This window comes from Thalia democratica, chromosome 4, assembly GCF_965202585.1.
Source record: "Thalia democratica chromosome 4, ktThaDemo2.hap1.1, whole genome shotgun sequence".
In the NCBI taxonomy this organism is placed as follows: domain Eukaryota; kingdom Metazoa; phylum Chordata; class Thaliacea; order Salpida; family Salpidae; genus Thalia; species Thalia democratica.
This window is the reverse complement of record NC_139168.1, coordinates 53,255,234-53,274,740: the sequence shown is the minus strand read 5'-3', so window position 1 is coordinate 53,274,740 and position 19,507 is coordinate 53,255,234. Positions and strand designations below refer to the sequence as shown.

At 25.3% G+C, this 19,507-nt stretch overlaps 1 protein-coding gene across 3 annotated transcripts in view; it reads left to right on the top strand.

The window, feature by feature from the left end:
• Positions 1-19,507, top strand: part of LOC145833738 (polypeptide N-acetylgalactosaminyltransferase 16-like) — a 56,856-nt gene that overhangs the window by 20,392 nt on the left and 16,957 nt on the right. For all 3 annotated transcript variants that reach the window (XR_014369762.1, XM_082940895.1, XM_082940897.1), the window contains exons 4-8: positions 1,990-2,057; positions 11,185-11,250; positions 11,414-11,535; positions 16,206-16,378; positions 16,827-16,930. Coding sequence is in view for 2 of the 3 variants with exons in the window: in XM_082940895.1 (XP_082797021.1) it covers positions 1,990-2,057; positions 11,185-11,250; positions 11,414-11,535; positions 16,206-16,378; positions 16,827-16,930 (533 nt within the window). In the remaining variant the exon portion in view is untranslated. The remainder of the gene's footprint in view (positions 1-1,989; positions 2,058-11,184; positions 11,251-11,413; positions 11,536-16,205; positions 16,379-16,826; positions 16,931-19,507) is intronic.

Below are 19,507 nucleotides of genomic sequence, written 5' to 3'. Positions count from 1 at the left end.
TAAAAATGATACTTACAAAAAGACACCTTTAAAATATTTTATGGGTATCCTTTTGAATTTGATCTAAAATATTTTTTTAAACTTTTATTTTACTTCTGTATCTTTAAAAACTTGTCTATAACTTTAAACTCTTTTAGATGTTGAAATTTAAAAGGATACCCACAAAAAGACTAGACACAGCTTTAAAACTTTTTATGGGTATCATTTTGAATCTGATCAAACTATCTAATTTAAAATTTTTGTTTTACTTGTATAACTTTAAGACGTGTTTAGACTGTTTTAGATTTTAAATTTTAAAAGGATACTTACGAAAAAGATTAAACACAGCTTTAAAACTTTTTGTGGGTATCCTTTTAAATTTGATCTAAATATCTAATTTGAAACTTTTATTTTACTTTTATAACTTTGAAAACAAACTTGTTTAAACTGTTTTAAATGTTAAATTTCAAAAAAAAAAACATAAAAAAACTAAACACAGCTTTAATACTTTTTATGGGTATCCTTAAACTTACCTAGTTACAATTTTTTTCAAAATATTATTAAATGCTAAGTTAAAAAAAAAAACTAGAGTTTTATAAATATTACTTTTTTTATGCAAACAATTGTATTTTATTTAAAAACTGTTCTTATTAATGTTTCTCAGAAATTTGGAATGTAAAAAAAGATAACAACTTTCTGTGCGTTCCATAAGATGTATTTTTTTGCACTAACTTGAAAAAAACAGTAAAATTTTACAAAAACTAGTGTTATAAAATTAGTTAAATAATTTGATCAAAAAAAACTTAGTTAATTCTAGCATATTTTGTAGATTAAATTTACAAAAATTTATAACAATAAATTTAAGTCAACAAATCAATACAAATAGTTTTACTTTTTCTATAAGGTAAATTATTTTAAAATAAAAATAAATGCTTTGTTAAAAAAAGTTAAAAATAAATTTACATAAAAAACAATCTTGATTATGCAAATCATTGTCTTATACTTTTAATATAAGAAACTATCATTCTTAAAATAATAACATTTTTAAAGATTAAAAGTTTTCTGTTCTTTTCTATAGGTGTTTTTTTATAAATGAATATTAAAAAATATCATAGCTTAAGTTATTAGCTTGATTAGTGTTTATGTTTTAACAATTATTTTTAGTAAACAATACTTAATTAATCAAATGAACCTACTCTAATTCACAACAGGATTTTTAAAAGTTATCCATTTATGAAATACCATTTTAATTAATTTAAATAAAAATTGCATTAAAATTACAGTCAACATTCTGAAATTTGTAGTTTACTCTAATTAAGTTTAAAATACTATATTTCTAAGAGTGGCAACCATTCTTCAAATTTAAATATTTAACTTTATTTTTGTTTTTAGGCATTCGTGACATTTATTAGCATAAATGCTATTTAGAAAGTACATTAGAAAAGTTGTAAGTATCACATGACCTACTAGAATTTATTTTACAATCTCTACTTAAAATTTCTTAAGATATTAAATCTATTAACACTTGATACTTCTGACAATTTCACTAACAATTGTATATATTTAAAACAAAATATAACACATTTTAAGAGACCTAGCCAAAGCTTTTTGAATATAGTAGTAGCATTTAATACTTAAAGAACAAATTAAAAAACTTGACTAACACACATATATTCAAACATTTTTTATCATGTAAATCTTAAAAAAACTATTTAAAATTTAATGTGTTTTAAAATTTCAAAGGCCTGGCCACAAATTTTTAAAACTATAGTAAAATTTTTTAAGTAAAAAATGTTGTGATTTGCTAAATATATTGTAAGTATTTTTTGAACTGCTTATACAATAATATATGATTGTTACAAAATCATTGACAATTTTTATTTTATATAAGAGTTTTTTCGCTTTTACAACAGTATCTTAATTTTTTAAAGCATAAATTTGATGAAAAATATATTACTAAATTATTGTTATCCGTTAATAGTAAGAACTTGAAAATTGTTAATTTTTCAGTGTTTTGAATAAAACACCAGCAGAGTTATTAGAGGAAATATTACTCATCGATGATCACAGTGATAGTTGTTAGTAAAAGTTATAAATAAAATAAAAAGTTTGTTAATTTAGTACTGTAAATACATACGGTGTTTTCACTTTATTATCCAACTTTTTATATTATCTTTAAGCTATATTTAGTTTTCCAGAGTAACCTTTAAAGGTTTTGTCATTTAATACCTTATTATATTTTATATTATAAATTATTAAAACCATTACAATGTTATCAATACAAAATAATCAAAATAATGTTACAATCACTCCTATCTATTAGAGATCTTCAGTTGTTAAATAGATCTTAATCAAATAGAATTTAATATTTTGTTTGAGTTAAAGGAAACCCTCATAATTTAAATATTGTTTTGTCTAGTTTTTAAGACATAATTTTACTTCTGACAAACTGACAACGGATGTTACATTAATAAAGTTAAAAAAAATGTATAAAGCAGGAGCAGCTGCCTTTATTTATAACAGGGTAAATTTGATAGAAAAAGTCGTTTGTGGACTTGACTAGCTTTGTTAGAAAAAGTTTTTGTGGGCCAAAGTAGTTTTAAAAAGTTAGATACAAAATTGTAATAAATAGTCCAAAAATTTGCCTACTGTTTACTAAAAATCAAATTAGGAGCATATTTTTTGTTTTAAAATAAAACTCTATTTAAGTTGTTTTGCACAAGTTGTCTTCAAAAGGCTAAAAATATTTCGTTTGTCGAGGTTTCCCATAGTTTGCTTACCTTGGCTGTAGTAAGTTTCTCAAATATTTTTTTTTATGCTAATGTTGACGTTGTGGTATATAATTTGAGATCAGGTGCGTGTTTAAACTGGTTTCCTGAAGCTTTTGCGACTCTTGAATTAAAAGACTTTTTTTAAGCAGAAACTTTTCTTTTAGTAGATTTAATTGTTATTTATATTAGGGTTGCCACAAGGTCAGGAAATTTAGAAAAATCAGGAAAAGTCAGGAAAAACTAAAAAAAAAAAGACAGAAGTCAGGAAAAAGTGGGGGTTTTTGAAAAAAAGTCAGGAAATTTGACAAAAATTGAAAAAACTACAGATTTTGTCAGTTCAAATTTACAAAATTCCTTGTTTTCCTAAGCCTTCAAATGGTAAAAAAATTATTAAAAGTCCTTTAAAGTCAGACTAAAATTACAAAATTTACCTAGAAATTTAAAAAATTACCTGATTTTCAATGCCTTCATCTGGTAAAAATTAATAATATCTTTTATAAAATTGAAACATTTTTCTATTAACATAATAAACAATAACCCTACTTGAACAAGCAGTCTTTGTATGCTTTAAAGTATTGATGATCTGTGGCAAGTACACTTCTATGTGTTTATAAGTTAGAAAATACAAGTATTTTACTGATAGAGCTGTTTATTGCAATTACATCAACCATATACAGATGGTTCAAGTGATGTAATGGAAGTTAGATGATTGAATTCACCCCAAAAAAAAAACTGTTGTTTTAACCTGTATAAAAATAAGAATGAAAGCTTTATAGAGTTTCAAGTGTTTGGTTATGTATTTTAGAATAAATTGAGAGTTTGATTTAGAAAAGTTAGGAACTTTTTCTCAGCTTGATCTGTGGCAACCCTGTTATATTTAATTTCAAATGATAAGTAAAATAAATATAAACAACTGACTGCCTAAACAACTACACTATTTTTTTATTTAAGTTTTAGAAAATGTTCTATTTTTGTGCTGTGCGCTACTTAGAAATATCGTTTTAAATTAATTTCATTTTACAATGTTTTAATAAACCTGTAGCTTTTGAGAAATTTTTTGTAAAAGGAAACTTATAAAAAACTTGCATTAAATTTTGACTAAAAATGCTAGTATTAGTTAATATGTATTTATGCAAACTATCAAATTATGTAAATACGTTTTACAAGAGTTAAGAGATTATACCAAAATGTAATAAACAAAAGCGGTTTTAAGTATATCTTAATTTATATTTTATTTGGTAAAAAGAGAATTATAAAAAATGAAAAACAGATTAAATACTACAAACCTCCATTTTGTAAATTAATTCAAATTAATACTGGAAAACGCTTTAAAGAATTATTTGACAAACATTTTATTAAAGACAGCATGTACCGAAAATTTGTTAACAGAAATTGTGTAAAGATATCACATTTTCCAACCAAATATTATGGTCGTCATAAATAGACACAACAAAAAACTCATGAACTAGATATATAATGATAAAAAATTTATGTAATTGTAAAAAAAATTCCCGGATAGCAAAAAGTATTGATTATCTAACGTAATCTACAAAGTAGAAATTTTCACATCTGAAACCGATTATAAATCATACATAGGATTAACCAAATGAAAGTTTAAAGCAAGATACTATTAGCACAAAGCTTCTTCCCCTAAGGCTGGTAAAAATAAGCCCAAAAACACTATCCCATTAGTTAACCAGTTATGGAACATTTATGGAAAATAGTAGTAAATATACCATGGAATAGAGTACCATTGAGTCTTTGAAAAATAACGCCAACCATATTAGTATGTTACCTTACGCAAACTGGAAATGCTTTATATTGTACTATAAGATAAATAACAATCCATGTATAAAAGAAATCAACTCATTACTTAATGTCCAGCTTATTTTAACGATTTTTTATAGGTTAACATTTACAAATGTCTTTACTGCTCACAATTAGTTTTGTTTCCACCCTCAATATTATAATATTTATTTCTAAATTTATATATTTTTTAGATTACTAGGTAATTTTTATTTTGTGATTTAGTTGTGTTAACTTATACTGTACTTCTAGTATTAGAAAAAAATTTTTACAATAGTTTTAACAAAAGACATATATTTATGATTAATATACCACTCTAATTTTTAAAATAAACCTTTTTCTTTTAAAGCAATTTTATACTACGTAGTAATTCAAATCTAACATTAACCATAATAACTTAATTTGTAAACAATATATAATACATTTTGCTTTACTTGTATAACTTTAAAAAGTTCTAAATTGTTTTTTATTATATTTACTTTAAGTTAATACAATTACCTAATAAATCATTATAAAGTATTTAAAGTTTATACTATATGTTTTTATTTTTATTTTTCATAAATTTCATAAATTTTTGCAAAATTTGTAATTTTAATATTTATTTTACAGAATGGTAGTTTGATAATCTGTTCTAAGGTGAAACTTTGTAACTGACTGAATTTATAATTTTTTTTTGACTTTTATATTGATTAAAAAAGTGTTTATAACTGTAGAATACGCTCTATAACTTAACAAAAAGTACCACTTAAGAAAACCTAGATACGTCTCTGAGTTATATGATTGTTCAAATTTTTATTTAAACATTAGGGGCAACCTCTATAAATACCAATAGTACCTATAAAAATATAAATGTAACGTCAAACTTACGTATGTTTGATTATTTAAAATATAAAGTTAAAAAACAATTACAAATTATATATTTTAGAACAAAAAATATATAATTACTAATAATTTCAAAATTAAAAAAAAAAAACTTCTTTTATCCATATCTAAAAAACGTAGGTCTAATTATTAAGATTATGATCTTAAAAAATACTTTGAAAATATTGAATTTTCGTACACCAATAGTTTAGAGCAGGCATCAACAGCTTTTTTAAGCAACGGTTTAATTTTATAGGCATAAGTCATCAAGCTTAGTAGTATTTAAAAAATAAGTAAAAGTTAGCACTTACTCGTAATAAAATACAGAAAAAAAAAAATTAAAAAAAAAAAGTTAATGTTTTTTTTGCATTAGTTATTCTGACTAAAATTAGTCATGAGAGTGACTTTATGCTTGACTGGCTATAGCTTGCCAACTCCTGCTCTAGAGTCTAATTAGTAATTAATATACTAAAAATAATAATTTACTAAATTATAAATAAATTATATTAATAAACTTGAATTAAATGTTTTAAACGAATGTTTGAATTCAAAAAATTCTATTCTAAAGTAATGTTTCAATCTTTTAGAGATAGTTAGTTTCAATAAAAACTCATTCAAATATAACATTTTGTTAAAAAACAGTTAAATATAACTAAAGATCTCTAATAGAGTAATAACATTGATTTATAATTGATTTTTTAGTATTATTATATTTGTATTTATCTCTTGAACTAAAGTTTAAAACTCTAACTATTACTGTTAAAACCTAAAGTATACATATACATAATATGAGAGTTTTTAAATTGATTTATTAAAATTACTGTAATCATAATTTGTTTTAAAATCCTTCACCTTTAATATAAACGAAAATAATTCGTTAATGACAAAATTTACCTTTTTGATTATTGCTTTACCATTTATCAGTTTAAACTAGATAAGGGTAGGGAGTACAGCACATTTTTTTAGTCATGTTGTAATATTCAAATAAGTACATATGATTTGGATGTGTTTTTGCTTCATTAAGAATCTGAATGAAAATTAAAAAAGTTTCAAAAAAAAGTTTGCCGCCCAAAAAACTAATTTCACCCACAAAAATCACATACTTTTTGATTTTTTGACTTATACAGTAATAAAATCACTTATACATGTGCTAGACTTATAATTTATGCCTTAAATGAAATCTTATACTTATTGACTTAAATAAAGACATATTAACTGCTTTTGATGTATTATGACGTCATAATCACCCTAAATGTACAAAAGTTGTAGGTAAAGTATAGGGGCAGGGAGTACAGCAAATTTTTGGTCATATTCTAAAATTCAAATAAGTACATATGATTCGGATGTGATTTTGCTTAGTTAACAAGAATCTAAAAAAAAATTAAAATTTTGTAAAAAAAAAAGTTGCTGCCCAAAAAACTGATTTCAAACCCATACTTTTTGATTTTTCGACTTAAACAGTAAAAAATAACTTATACATGCCCTAGACTAATATTTTATATCCTAAATAAAAGCTTATAATTATAGGCATAAATTAAAGACATTTCAACTGCTTTTGTTGTATTATGACGTCATTATTACACTTAACATGCAAATTTTTTCTGTAAAATCGTACTTTTTTTTTCTAATATAAAAAGCAAATTCATCTGTAGTTTTACTTTTAACTTTTTGATTTAGACTATAAAATGTGTCAAGTGAGCTAGGCAGAAAAGTATTACTGATGTAATGTCATTTCAATTGCATTTTGATATATACATATATATATATAATACATTTTAAATCACTTTCCGTTATTAGAAATTATGATTATTTAGAGCACCTGTCTAAGAGTAAAAGATCTAGACTTAAATATCATAGAAAGTGCATGTAAATTTATTAAAATTAGTGTAATTTTATTCTCTAAATTAAAGAATTTTTATTTAATTAAACAATAAATGTTTATCTGTATTAATTTTCTTTTAGCTTTAAGTATGTTACTATTTTCAAATTACTATTAGTTAAAGTTTATAAAGTATTGTACATCTAAATAAATAAAAACTTAATTTGTTATTTTGTTTAAATGTTTTAATTTTCTTATTTCAAAGATTTTTATCAAATCTTTTTTAGTTTTAAACTCATAGCAGTTAATTGTTATTGTATTTACTTATATTAAATGCTCTCAATAATTATGATTTCTAATAACGGAAAGTGATTTAAAATGTATTTTATACATATATAAATATGCAATTGAAATGACACTACATCAGTAATATATTTCTGCCTAGCTCACTTGACACATTTTATATTGTATATCAAAAAACTAAAAGTAAAACAGCAGAAGAATTTGCATTTTATATTAGAAAAAAAAAGTACGATTTTACAGACAAAATTTGCATGTTTAGTGTAATAATGACGTCATAATACAACAAAAGCAATTTCTTTAATTTATGCCTATAATAAGCTTTCATTCAAAATTTAAATTATATGTCTAGAACATGTATAAATAATTTTAATACTCTTTAAGCCGAGAAATCAAAAAGTATGTGATTTTTGGGATTTAAATCAGTTTTTTGGGCAGCAACTTTTTTTTTTTACAAAATTATATATTTTTTTAAATTCTTGTTAACTAAGCAAAAACACATCCGAATCATATGTACTTGTTTGAATTTTAGAACATCCAAAAAAAATTTGCTGTACTCCCTGCCCCTATAATTTACATACAAATTTTGCATATTTAGGGTGACTATAACGTCATAAAACTTCAAAAGCATTTGAAATGTTTTTAGATGTATGCCTTTAATTATAAGCTTTCATTTAAGATATAAATTATAAGTCTAGGATATGTATAAGTGATTTTATTACTGTTTAAGTCAAAATAATCGAAAAATATGTGATTTTTGGGGGTGTAATTAGTTTTTTGGGCGGCAAACTTTTTTTTGAATTTTTTATTTATTTATTTTTTCAGATTCTTCTTAATGAAGAAAAAACACATCCGAATCAAATGTACTCATAAGTCAAGCAAACATCACCCTAGTACTCCCTACCACTAGACTAGATTTTTTGTATTATTGACTTTAAAGTGGTTAGACTGAGCAAAAATAGTTAAACTATTCAAATAAAAGTCTATCTTAGTTTATAAAGCAGTCATTGGCAAACTGCAACCCATGAAGGGTAAAAGTGTTGCCCGCGAGCATGTTTTCATTTCAAATGGGGTGCGCTTACGAAGAGTATATAGTATAAACTGTGGTCCGCGAGGATGCAATTGTGACCTGCAAAAGAAATTTTTTGAAACTTACGCTATATATTCTGAGGTTTAAATAATAGCAAAAAATATTCTAAGCATCCTATGAAAATTCACTTATAGTTTATACTTTAAGATTTCACAAAAGAACAAATGTTAAAATTTGTAAAAAAAATCTTAAACTAAGCGAAATTTACAGACTGCTTTTTAAACAAGGCTGTTAATTTTACTTAAACACTTTTAGCCAGTAGTCATTTCAGCCATCATCAACCAAGGTGAGGTGTTTTCGTCATCGATAATAAACAATTTTTGCCACAAATCGTGCGGTGAAGTTCATTGTTTATTATATACTTACCAACTCGTAATAAATTATTAACTTTACCATGCGACTAACTAAAACAGCACACGTGCAACCTACGACTCGTTTGTCCTTATAAGAACTCATCAGGCATAAATAATTTCGAGAAACCGCTGTTGAGATTCTAGCAAGCGGGATTAATTACAAAGTACTGAAGCAACCATTTGTGGGAAAAGTTGAAAAAACTGTATAGAAACTTGTAAATATCTGGAAAAACTTGAAATTTCTAACAACTTTATATTTAAGATAATGAAATTAAGATTACATAATGAACAACAAATTATACAATTATTTTTCTGAACTTTTAAGAGTTTTATTTATTATAAAACACATTTAAAGTAGTATTGCAGTATCTTTTTTGGTAGGTTTATATTGAACATTTTTTACCTTAAGATCTTAAATTAAAAATACAGCTTCCTCAAAAACCTGAAAAAAAACTCTAAAAAATCAGTGGCTATCTTGTTTATAGTAAAAGCTAGTGTCGGGCACCTTTTGTAGTTGTTGAAAAAGGTTTACCAAAATATTATTTGTAGGTCAAACTTATTGAAAAAAAGTCATAGCGGACCATGTACTTTTGAAAAAAATATATTGTAAAATTTAATTAAAAATTCTTAAAAGCAAATTTGTAATGACATAATCTTATATTAAGATCTAAAGTGAAATAAGAATCAAATTAAGAGCTATTTTGTTATATATAGCTATAGTTATCCATAACTCATCAGGGTTGCCACACACTCAAGACACTCGGGATATTTTAAAGTTTTTGAAAATATCAAGTTGACTCAGGACAGCTCTGGATAAATCAGGATAATTTTAATTTTATTTTTAAACTTAGGTGACTAAGGGTAGTTTTGTTTTTTATGAAAAATCAAGATGGTTTTAGGTTTTTTAATATTCTCAGGACAAATTACTTTCAATATTTTGAATAAGTTTCAGTTGATTTAATTTCAATATTTAGTTTTTTATTACTAATTTTGTTGAAGAACTTGATTTTTATTACTTTGAAAAGTAAAAAAAAAGTTTTTGATACAATTGAAAAAACTCAGGATGACTCAGGACAGTTTAATGCAGATTTTCCCAAAGTGGGCCATGATTTAAATAATTTAGTGGGCATGAGTAGCAAAGGGGTCACAATGGGACCATGAGGTCATAATTTTAAACTTACACTAGATATTCTGGAGTTTTGATGGAAAGCAAAAAAAAAAAAGGTTTCATGTGTTTCTAACGGTAGCTTTTTGAGTGATATTTTCAAAGGGGGCCATGGCTTTTTAATTTTCTAAGTTAAATTTCTAAGCGGAAAATATATTAAAAAAAACTTACCTGGATTTTGGTTTATAAAGTCTTATATTTTTTAATTTTAAGTTGGAATCCTGCTCATAGTTTTTTTAGCTTTCAAATAAAAGAGGGTTGTTATAAAACCTATCCTGTAAAAACCTGGAATTTGACAATGTTGGCAAAAAAAGCCTGAAAAACTTAGAATTTTATGGATTTCATACAAAACTTACTATAAAACGTGGAATAACCTGTAATGTAAAACATTTTCACATGTAAAATAATGAAGTTTACTTTAGATTATATATGAAAAAATATATATACTATTACCTTTTGTATAATTTTATATAGAGTATTATAAAACACATTACAAGTAGCATTACAGTATCTTTTTAATATTTTTATACTATTGAGGACATTTTTTAACTTGAATTTAGTTTTATACTAAAAATGTATAAAAACACTTAACTTCAAAAACCTGGCAGAATTAAAAAAAAATCCTATGAAAATCCTGATTAACCCTTGGTTAATTTTTGTAAAGTAATCCTTTAATTCTCTATGCCCTTGAATATATTTTTTCTATTTTAGTTTTAACTTTCTAGCCAATAAACAACAACAAAAAAATTACTCAATTATGTAAGTAGTTTTTACCCTTTGTTTCATTCCGTACAAATTTGTTATATAATAATTTTGTCCATTGTTATATTTTCGTACTATAAGATTCTACTATGATATAATGCCAATGTTTTTTCAAATCTTTTCATTTTTTACGTTAGTTCATTTCAGTTTTTGTTTAAAATGATTTAATACTTTACATAAAATGATAATAAAAGTTAATTAGGTAACAATTTATAATAAGTCAGAAATAGTTATAACCTTAAGTTCTTTTTTTAATTTAAAGCGAACAATATTTTCAGCAGAAGATTGTAAATTGCTTGAAAATCTACCAAAAGTAAAATGTTATCGAAACAAAAGAAGAGAAGGTATTTATTACTTAAGTTTTATACTACTTTCTTATACAATTTATAAAGTATACTGCACAATTTTTTTTTTCTTTGATCGATGAAATAAATCATAACTTATCAATGTGAAATTATGCAAATTCTAAACATGGTTGTTGAGTTTTTTTTTCTTGTTGTTAAACAGGATTAATAAGATCTCGGGTGATTGGAGTTATTAAGTCTAATAGTGATGTTCTTACGTTTCTTGATTCGCATATAGAATGTAATACAGATTGGCTACAACCTATGCTACAACAAATAAAAATGGTTGGTATTAGAGATGTCGCCTTGTCAAAAAAAGAAAACTGCAAAAGTTAAAATATCAATAAATATTTATCCACAAAATATAGAGCTTATACTTATACTAACTAGATAAACATATTATTTTAAGATACTTTTTTTAAAATATGTATTTAACTTAAACAACATTTGAAATCATACATAAATATGCATGTTTTTTAAGTTAGAAATAAAAATATATTTTATATCAACCAGGGTTTCCCAAAGTGGACCATGACAGAAATTTAGTGGGCCATGAACAGTAAAGAAGGCAGGGGGGGCCAATGAGGTCATAATTTGAAACTTACACTAGATATTCTTGAGTTGATGATAAAGAGCAAAAAATAATGTCTTAGGTGTTCTTAATGGTAGTTTTTAAACTTGCATTAGATATTCTGGGGTTAAGGGGGCCATAGTTTTTTTTAATTCTTTGAAAAAAAAATTTGGAAACCCTGGCATAAACTAATACATTAATAATAAATACATTAAAAAAGATTTAATATTATTAATTTTATACTGAATTTATTTTACTAACATAAAGTTTAAAAAATAACTTTAAAGTTTTTTTTTTCATGGTGGCCGAAAATCCTGGATAAACCTGGAATTTGACAACTAGGTTAGAAAAACCTAGAATTTGAAAAGTTTTGAAAATAATCTAAAGTTTTTAACAATTTTTACATATTAAGTCGTAAAATTTCGATTTAACACATAAAATTTATCATGTAGACAAAATTTTTTCTCATCATCAAGTTTTTTTGGATCAAGTAAAGAAATGACCCGAAAGTTTGAACAAGTAAAAATAATGAATCTAAAATTCGGAAATGGTCTAAATTGCACAAAGACGAAATTGCACGAGGGGACTAAATTGCACGAAGCCAAATTTGCACGAGGGCACAAAATTGCACGAGGGAACAAAATTGAACAAAGATGATTTTGCATCAAGGGTAAATTTTGCACGAGTTACATTTTTGCACGAGAGTAAAAAAATACAGAAAAAAAAAAAAATTTAATAATAAAAAAAAGTTAATGACCGAGGTCAAGGGTGAGGGGTAACAGTGATATTAAAAAAAAATAATAAAATAAATAAAATATTTATAAAAAAATAATCTACCGACCAAGGATAAAGGTTAGGGGTAACAGTGATAGAAGAAAAAATAAAATAAAAATAAAAACAAAATTTAAAAGAAAAGAAGATATCACCCCATGCAAAAATGTCCCCGTGCAAAATTGTCTGCTCGTGTAAAAGTATCTTCGTGCAATTTTATCCCCTCGTGCAAATTTGACAGCTACCCCTAAGATAAGTATATTTAAACAAAAAAAAATTACTATTTACTAATATTTTTCACTATGGTCACTTTTGCACGAGAGTTATAAAAAAGAATATTATAATAAAATACCGACCAAGAAGGGTAAGGGTTAGGGGTAACAGGGATAATTAAAAAAGTATATATATTGAAATAAATAGAATTAAAATTAAAACAAAAACAATATTAAAAACAATAATTCAACTAAGGGTTAGGGGTAACAGCGATAGTAAAAAAATAGTAGTAAATAAGTATATACAATATATATTGAAAAATACAATAAAGAAAAATGTTACTGACCAAGAGTAAGAGTTATGGGTAACAATGATGGTTAAAAAAAAAATCAAAGAAAAATTGACCCAAAAAGTTTGAACAAGTAAAATATATGATCCCATACAAATTTGGATCAAGAAAAATGACCTGGGGTCATTTTTTACTTGATTCATTTTTTTATTAAAAAAAACACCTTTAATGTAGTTTAACAGTATTTTTCAATGTTATTATACTATTTAAAACAGTTTTTGCTTTAAATTTAATTATGAACTAAAACTAGACCCTAAAACGTGTTCTTTCAAAAACCTGGAAAAAAATCAGAAAATCTGGTATTAGTTTCTCAAAAACATTTGGCTACCCTGTTTTTTTCTACTAATTAATTCAAGCATAGCAAAACAGAAATATCTTTACAAATAATAGAAACTGCTTTGTTAGCTAAGTCTGCAAAATTATTGTTATTTATCAATAAGTAGTGGAATACTACTTGCTATAGTTAGCCTTTAAAACACCAAAATTAAACGGGTCGGCTGCAGTTGTAAGGTTTTGGAAGTTTTTTCATTTATAACAATATGCAAATGAGACATAGTGATGAATCAGCATTATATTAGAAACAGTTATACCCTTATCACTAACATACCTTACCTAAAATTTTTAATTTATGCTTTAACCCCTTATCCACCTTACCCAAATATATAAAAAAAAATTTTTTTGTTCTTAAAAGTTAAAATAAAAATAAGTTAGGTATTAGCCATTCAGAAGCGCCTTTGATTTATAGCTGCACCAAAAGAACTACTATTTATTAGGATTGATAATGGTGCTAAATCTTTTAAAATTTCATTTCTATAGAAACTAGTAGCAATACTTTTGATTATCGTCAGCTAGTTAATATATCTTTCATGCTCATACTATAAGCTCTTAGCTCCACCACATATGACCAGACCATCGACAACAATTTCTCCCACCGACTTCAACCTGAATTCGTTATCTATAGTCACATTTTTTTCTTAATTTGCTGATTTTTTGCTAAGCTACAAGCTGCTTATTACAGTTTAAAAACATCTAGTTAACATTGCAGATATAGTGGATGAAAAGTGGAGTGTCCAAAAGGTTTTTATTAAAAAGCAAACTTAAAAGGTAGAAAAAGACTATTTCCATAGAAGTAAATTTTATTCAACAGTTTTAAATAACTAAAAAAAATCAACTCTGGTCCTTTTTAGACAATAAACAACTGTATATTAGAAAATATTTTTAGTGAAATTTTTTCAAATTAATAGAAATTTTACCTGCTTATTTTCGTTTTAATTTTTTTTTCTTATTTCTTCGAAAATAGTTTTTTACAGTCTTGCAAGTAACATACATATTCTAAAGATTTCAAATCTCTAGAATAAATAACCTAATAGGAGATATATTAATAGTTAATCTTAAATAAATTCCGAGAAAATTGGTCATAGGAACCAAAGATTTTTTAACATTTTTTTAACACCTTTTTTCAAAGACTTCTAAAATTTTTATCAGCATAAGAATAGTTATAACTTTAGGGTCCCTTTAATAAGTTTAATCAAAGTTTCCAAAAAAAAAAAAAACATTGAACTTAGATGCACTAACTAAGTTTTAGCCTTTTAGAAGCAGAAACTGATTTTTAATTTTACCAAGTATTTTTTTTAAATTATGTTTTCTTTAGTCTAATTATGTTTTTTTTTGCAAATGGCTCTTGTAGCTTAAATTTTTACTCTTCGCTTTCATCATCCAGAAAATAATGTTATGAAAAGAAGGAAATAAGGTCACTAATTATTAAGGTGAACAAATGTTAAAAAGAGCAAGTTGAATATTTACTTTTGCGGTTTTGATCAAATATTTTTGTAAGTTTTTTAGCAACTACAAAATTTTTATAGATATGTATAAACCTACAATAAACTTCAGTTACAGTTTATAAAAGTTCCAAACATGAGGACTTGTTTATGATTGATGGGTTACTTGTGTCTTTTAAGGGAGCATTTTAAAGAAGGAAAAAAAGCTGTTGCTCTTAATAAATGGATCCATTTCTGGCCAGATTTTAGCTGCCATTCGGATTTTTTCAAACTAGGATCCACTTGGATCGTAAAAAAAAACTCGGATCCTGGGTTTGGTAGATTAGTATTTTTAAGTTATATTGTTGTTATATTGCCCGAAAAAAAGTTTTGCTTGGCATGCCATAGGTTCCCACCTTTACTTTAGATGCTTATTAAAACTGTGAAATTTAATTTATGTTTAATAAAAGGTTTAGTACTACCAAAGCTAAAGTTAGAATAATTTTATGTATTCATTTCTAAAGTTCAACATACAAAATGTTTTCGATACAAGTTCAAAATATGTTTCTAAACAGTTGTAATTGATTTAATTTCAAAACAACCTAACAATACTGGTAAGCATAGTTGCCACATGTTAAATTTTCTGTAAACTAGTCGTTTTAACAAATATAACTTTTACATAAGTTGTCATGAGTTGCGAAAGACGATTCAAGTGTAAAAGATTCATATTTTAGAATGGCTAAATCTGTAAAAATTTTCATTTATGACAAACAGTCTAAGTTTCTAAAATATTAAGAATTTATTTTTATTAAGAAAATAACCTAAAGATGCTGTAGCATTGTACTAGTTTGTCCATGATTAATATAATAGTCTAAGAATATAACACCTAAGCTTGTAGTTGTTCAGATAATTTTGTTTTGAAAAAACAACTAGTAATCAGGTTTTCTTACAGTTTGAATCAAAGTAGGAGAAATGTTTGGAAAGTAGTAAACTTTATAAAGCAGCTGTACAAAAGTTTCAAAAGTTAATCACAAAAAGTTTTAGTTTACATAATAGTTATTTAAGGGTATTATGAAAGTTTACAAAAATGTAAACTGCACTGTTTGATAACTTTGGATCTCTTTTGTTACATTTTGTTTTTTAAAAGTGTCAAAAAAGTTTGATGATATAAGCTATTCTTCTTTTTTATGCTTCAAAACTACGCAAGTTGAAATATTTAGAGTTTTATATTAAGACATTTATATAAAGTTGTGCTTAAAACTAATTTAGGTAACCTAAGCTAATATGTTTATAGGACAATAAAACAGTCGTGAGTCCTGTAATAGACGTAATTAAACCAGAATCGTTTAAATATGTGAAAACTTCATCTAGTTTGTATGGAGGTTTTGACTGGAGCCTGCATTTTAAATGGGTTAAAAGACCACCTGAAGAACTAAATTCTACATTATATGATATTAAACCCTTTAGGTTAGTTTTCTCTATTTTGAAATAGTATTATATATACTCAAAATGTTTTTTAGTATTTTTTTTTAATAGACTAGTTTTAAATATTCTATATTTTATAAACTAAATTTAATGATCAATACTTTTCAATAAAAAATACTTTATAGTACTAATTTACAAAATCCTCAAAATTAAGGATCTGACCGGAACCGAATCCGGTCTTATTTTTAGAATTTAGATCTGGCAGTCACCAGATACGTATCCATTTTAAAAACTAGGATCCGGATAAGATAGTTGAATGGTTAGGTGATACTGTACATAACTTTTCAATCAAATAACATCATTTACAAAACCATTACAAAATAATATTTCCAATATAAAGTGTTGAAAAAAAAATCTAGTGTTGAGATATAGTTTAATTATCACTTAAAAGAATAATTTGTATTTTATAGTATATTAAATATCTTCAAAGGACTCCAATGATAGCAGGCGGTTTATTCAGCATTAAGAAGTATTGGTTTTTAGATATTGGAATCTATGATACTAGCATGGATATTTGGGGTGGTGAAAACTTTGGTAGGTTGTAGTTATTTTGCTTAACATACTAAGGCTAGTTACTTATTCTATGTGAATAGTTTTTAAAATTAAAAATAATTCTAAGATTGCACCGTAAGCCTACATGCACCGTAAATAAGTATTTTGTCACAATTTGATCGTGGTCGATTAATTGTTTGAAAAGTAAGCATGATATTAATAAGTTTTTAATTCGAAATTAGCTTAAGTTTTTTTGTAGTGACTGCTACTTCAGGCTGGTTATTAAAGAACTTTTAAAAACACCATACTAGGTTCAGGTAATTTTTGAATATTTTTTCAAAGCTTAAAAGAAAATTAGTTCATTAGTAAGTGAATGAAATTGCAACCAGTATACAATTACAGATAATATGTTTCATGAAATGTAAATGCACATAGGTTTAATTTAGTTTTTAAAACATTATTTATTTCTGTAACAAAATTTGTGTTTAGTTGAGTTTATTTGGTACTACTAAGTTTCACTGTTAAAAAAATCTCATCAGGTACAAATAAATCAACAATGATCTAAAACATTTTATAAATTTAGATAGATTGATAGCTAATATTTGTTATATATTTTGATTTTTTGAAAACAAATAAAAAATCTCTACTTCTACAGGAGAAATAATGTATTTTATTCTTTCAAGACTTTATTACGCAAACTAAGTTTCAGTCAAAGACCTTAAATTTCAAAATCAAAATAATAATAAAAAAGTAATAAAAACAATAATAAGAACCTAGATGTAGGCTTCCTTTTTTCTTTGTTTTCAAAATAAAGTTGTAGTTATTACTAGTAAAAGAGCTTCAAGTTAAAATACATTATAATGTGGCTAATTTGAATTGTGACGTAGCTATCGAAAATTTTAAGAAATGTATGCCTGTAATGACTTTGAAAATTTGATGTTTGGTTGAGTTTTATAAAAACTTTTAGTTTACTGAAAATAGTAGCTACATAAAAACTTTTTAAGAGCATACATAAAACCAATATTTAGGACAACTTAAGACTTAAGTTTTGAAGTGTAGTTTTTTGAAGTGGGGGTAGGAATAGAAGAGTTCGTATAGTTTATTTAAGTTATCCTTTCTGTCGGCTTTGGCAAGCGCGACTTTTTCTAGTATGCAAGTGCTGCAAATACTTTGCGGGATTTTACTTTGCCAATATGGTGGATTATTGCCCAGTCTATTTTATAATCAATGTTGTTATTTTTAAGTTTCAAGATATATTTCGATATTTCTGTACCGTTTTATTTGTAGTTTAAAAAATAACTGATATGATTGTACTATCTTTTATTGAAAGTGCCACCCGTTGAGCCGAAATGATTTTTTGTTTGGTTTTTTGATGTGATTGTTGCTTTATATATGACATATTCAACTAAGCATTTGTTATTGAGGAAAAACTTATTTTTTGTTTGACAGTTGCAAAGTGTTTCGTTTTCTTCATCGTTTTTTGTTAATAAGCATTTTTGATTATGTTTTTGGAATAATTTCTTAATACTGCTCATGCAGCTAGAATTTTTACAATTATTTCTACTGATTATTCGTTTAGATCTTCTTTAAAATGTGTATCTATTAGTTGCAGAAAAGCTTTACCTATATTGGTTCTTACTGACTGGCAGTAGGGTGGGTTGAAGTAGATTGTTTTTCTTGTTCATGCTGGTTTGTTTTTGTTTTGGTTGCTTTGGTGATTTGAGTATTTAAGTTTGTGTTTGAAATTGGAGTAAGTTAATGCGTTTAGGTATCCGGTTATTGACTCTTTGAAAATTTCTTTGGTTTTTGATAGTCTGTAAAGTCTTTTTTTGATCATTTCTGGGAGAATCTTTTTGATAATAGACAGGGTTCGTATAATTGTTAATATAATTGATGCTGGAGTTTTCTTTTTGGTTTGGTTTAAATGTGTTGTTAGTAGTATCTAGGGATATATCTAGAAAATTACATTAAGTCCCGCCAACATCATTAGTTATTTAAAAATCGGGTTCATTAAAAGTTTTTATTGTGTTATTTTTTAGTCTTTCTAGCTCTTGGCTACTTTTGCTGTCTATCATAGCAAGGCTTCTATCATGCTTTTCTCAGATCACCAAAGCAATCAGAACAAAAAGAAACCAGCACGAACAAGAAAAATTGTCTACTTTCTGCTACATATTTTTTATAAATGAATAAACTTCATGAAGGTTAAAAAAAAACTAAGCTAATTTTACTAAAGATTTTGTACCATAATTGTACAAGTTTATAAACATTAGATTTTGATTCTTGTTTCAAACTAACAATTTTCTTTTGTTTTTTTTTATTAAGTTTTGGCCATTAGTTGATGTTTACTAATATGATCTTTTAGGTGATTTCAATGTCTGTTTATACTGTTGAGCTCATTGAGCGAAACATTGTTTAAAAAATATTTTTTTTCAAAAATAAAAGTTTAGTTCATTTAATTACACACATGTGTTATTATCTTTTCAATTTCTTGTAAAAAACATGTATTAAGTTTTTCAGGTATAGTTTATCGACCAGATTTGATTATCTTACAATGACACATTACCATAATACAACTACATAAGTCTGGTTTTCCAAAACTGATTTTAATTAATGCCCCTT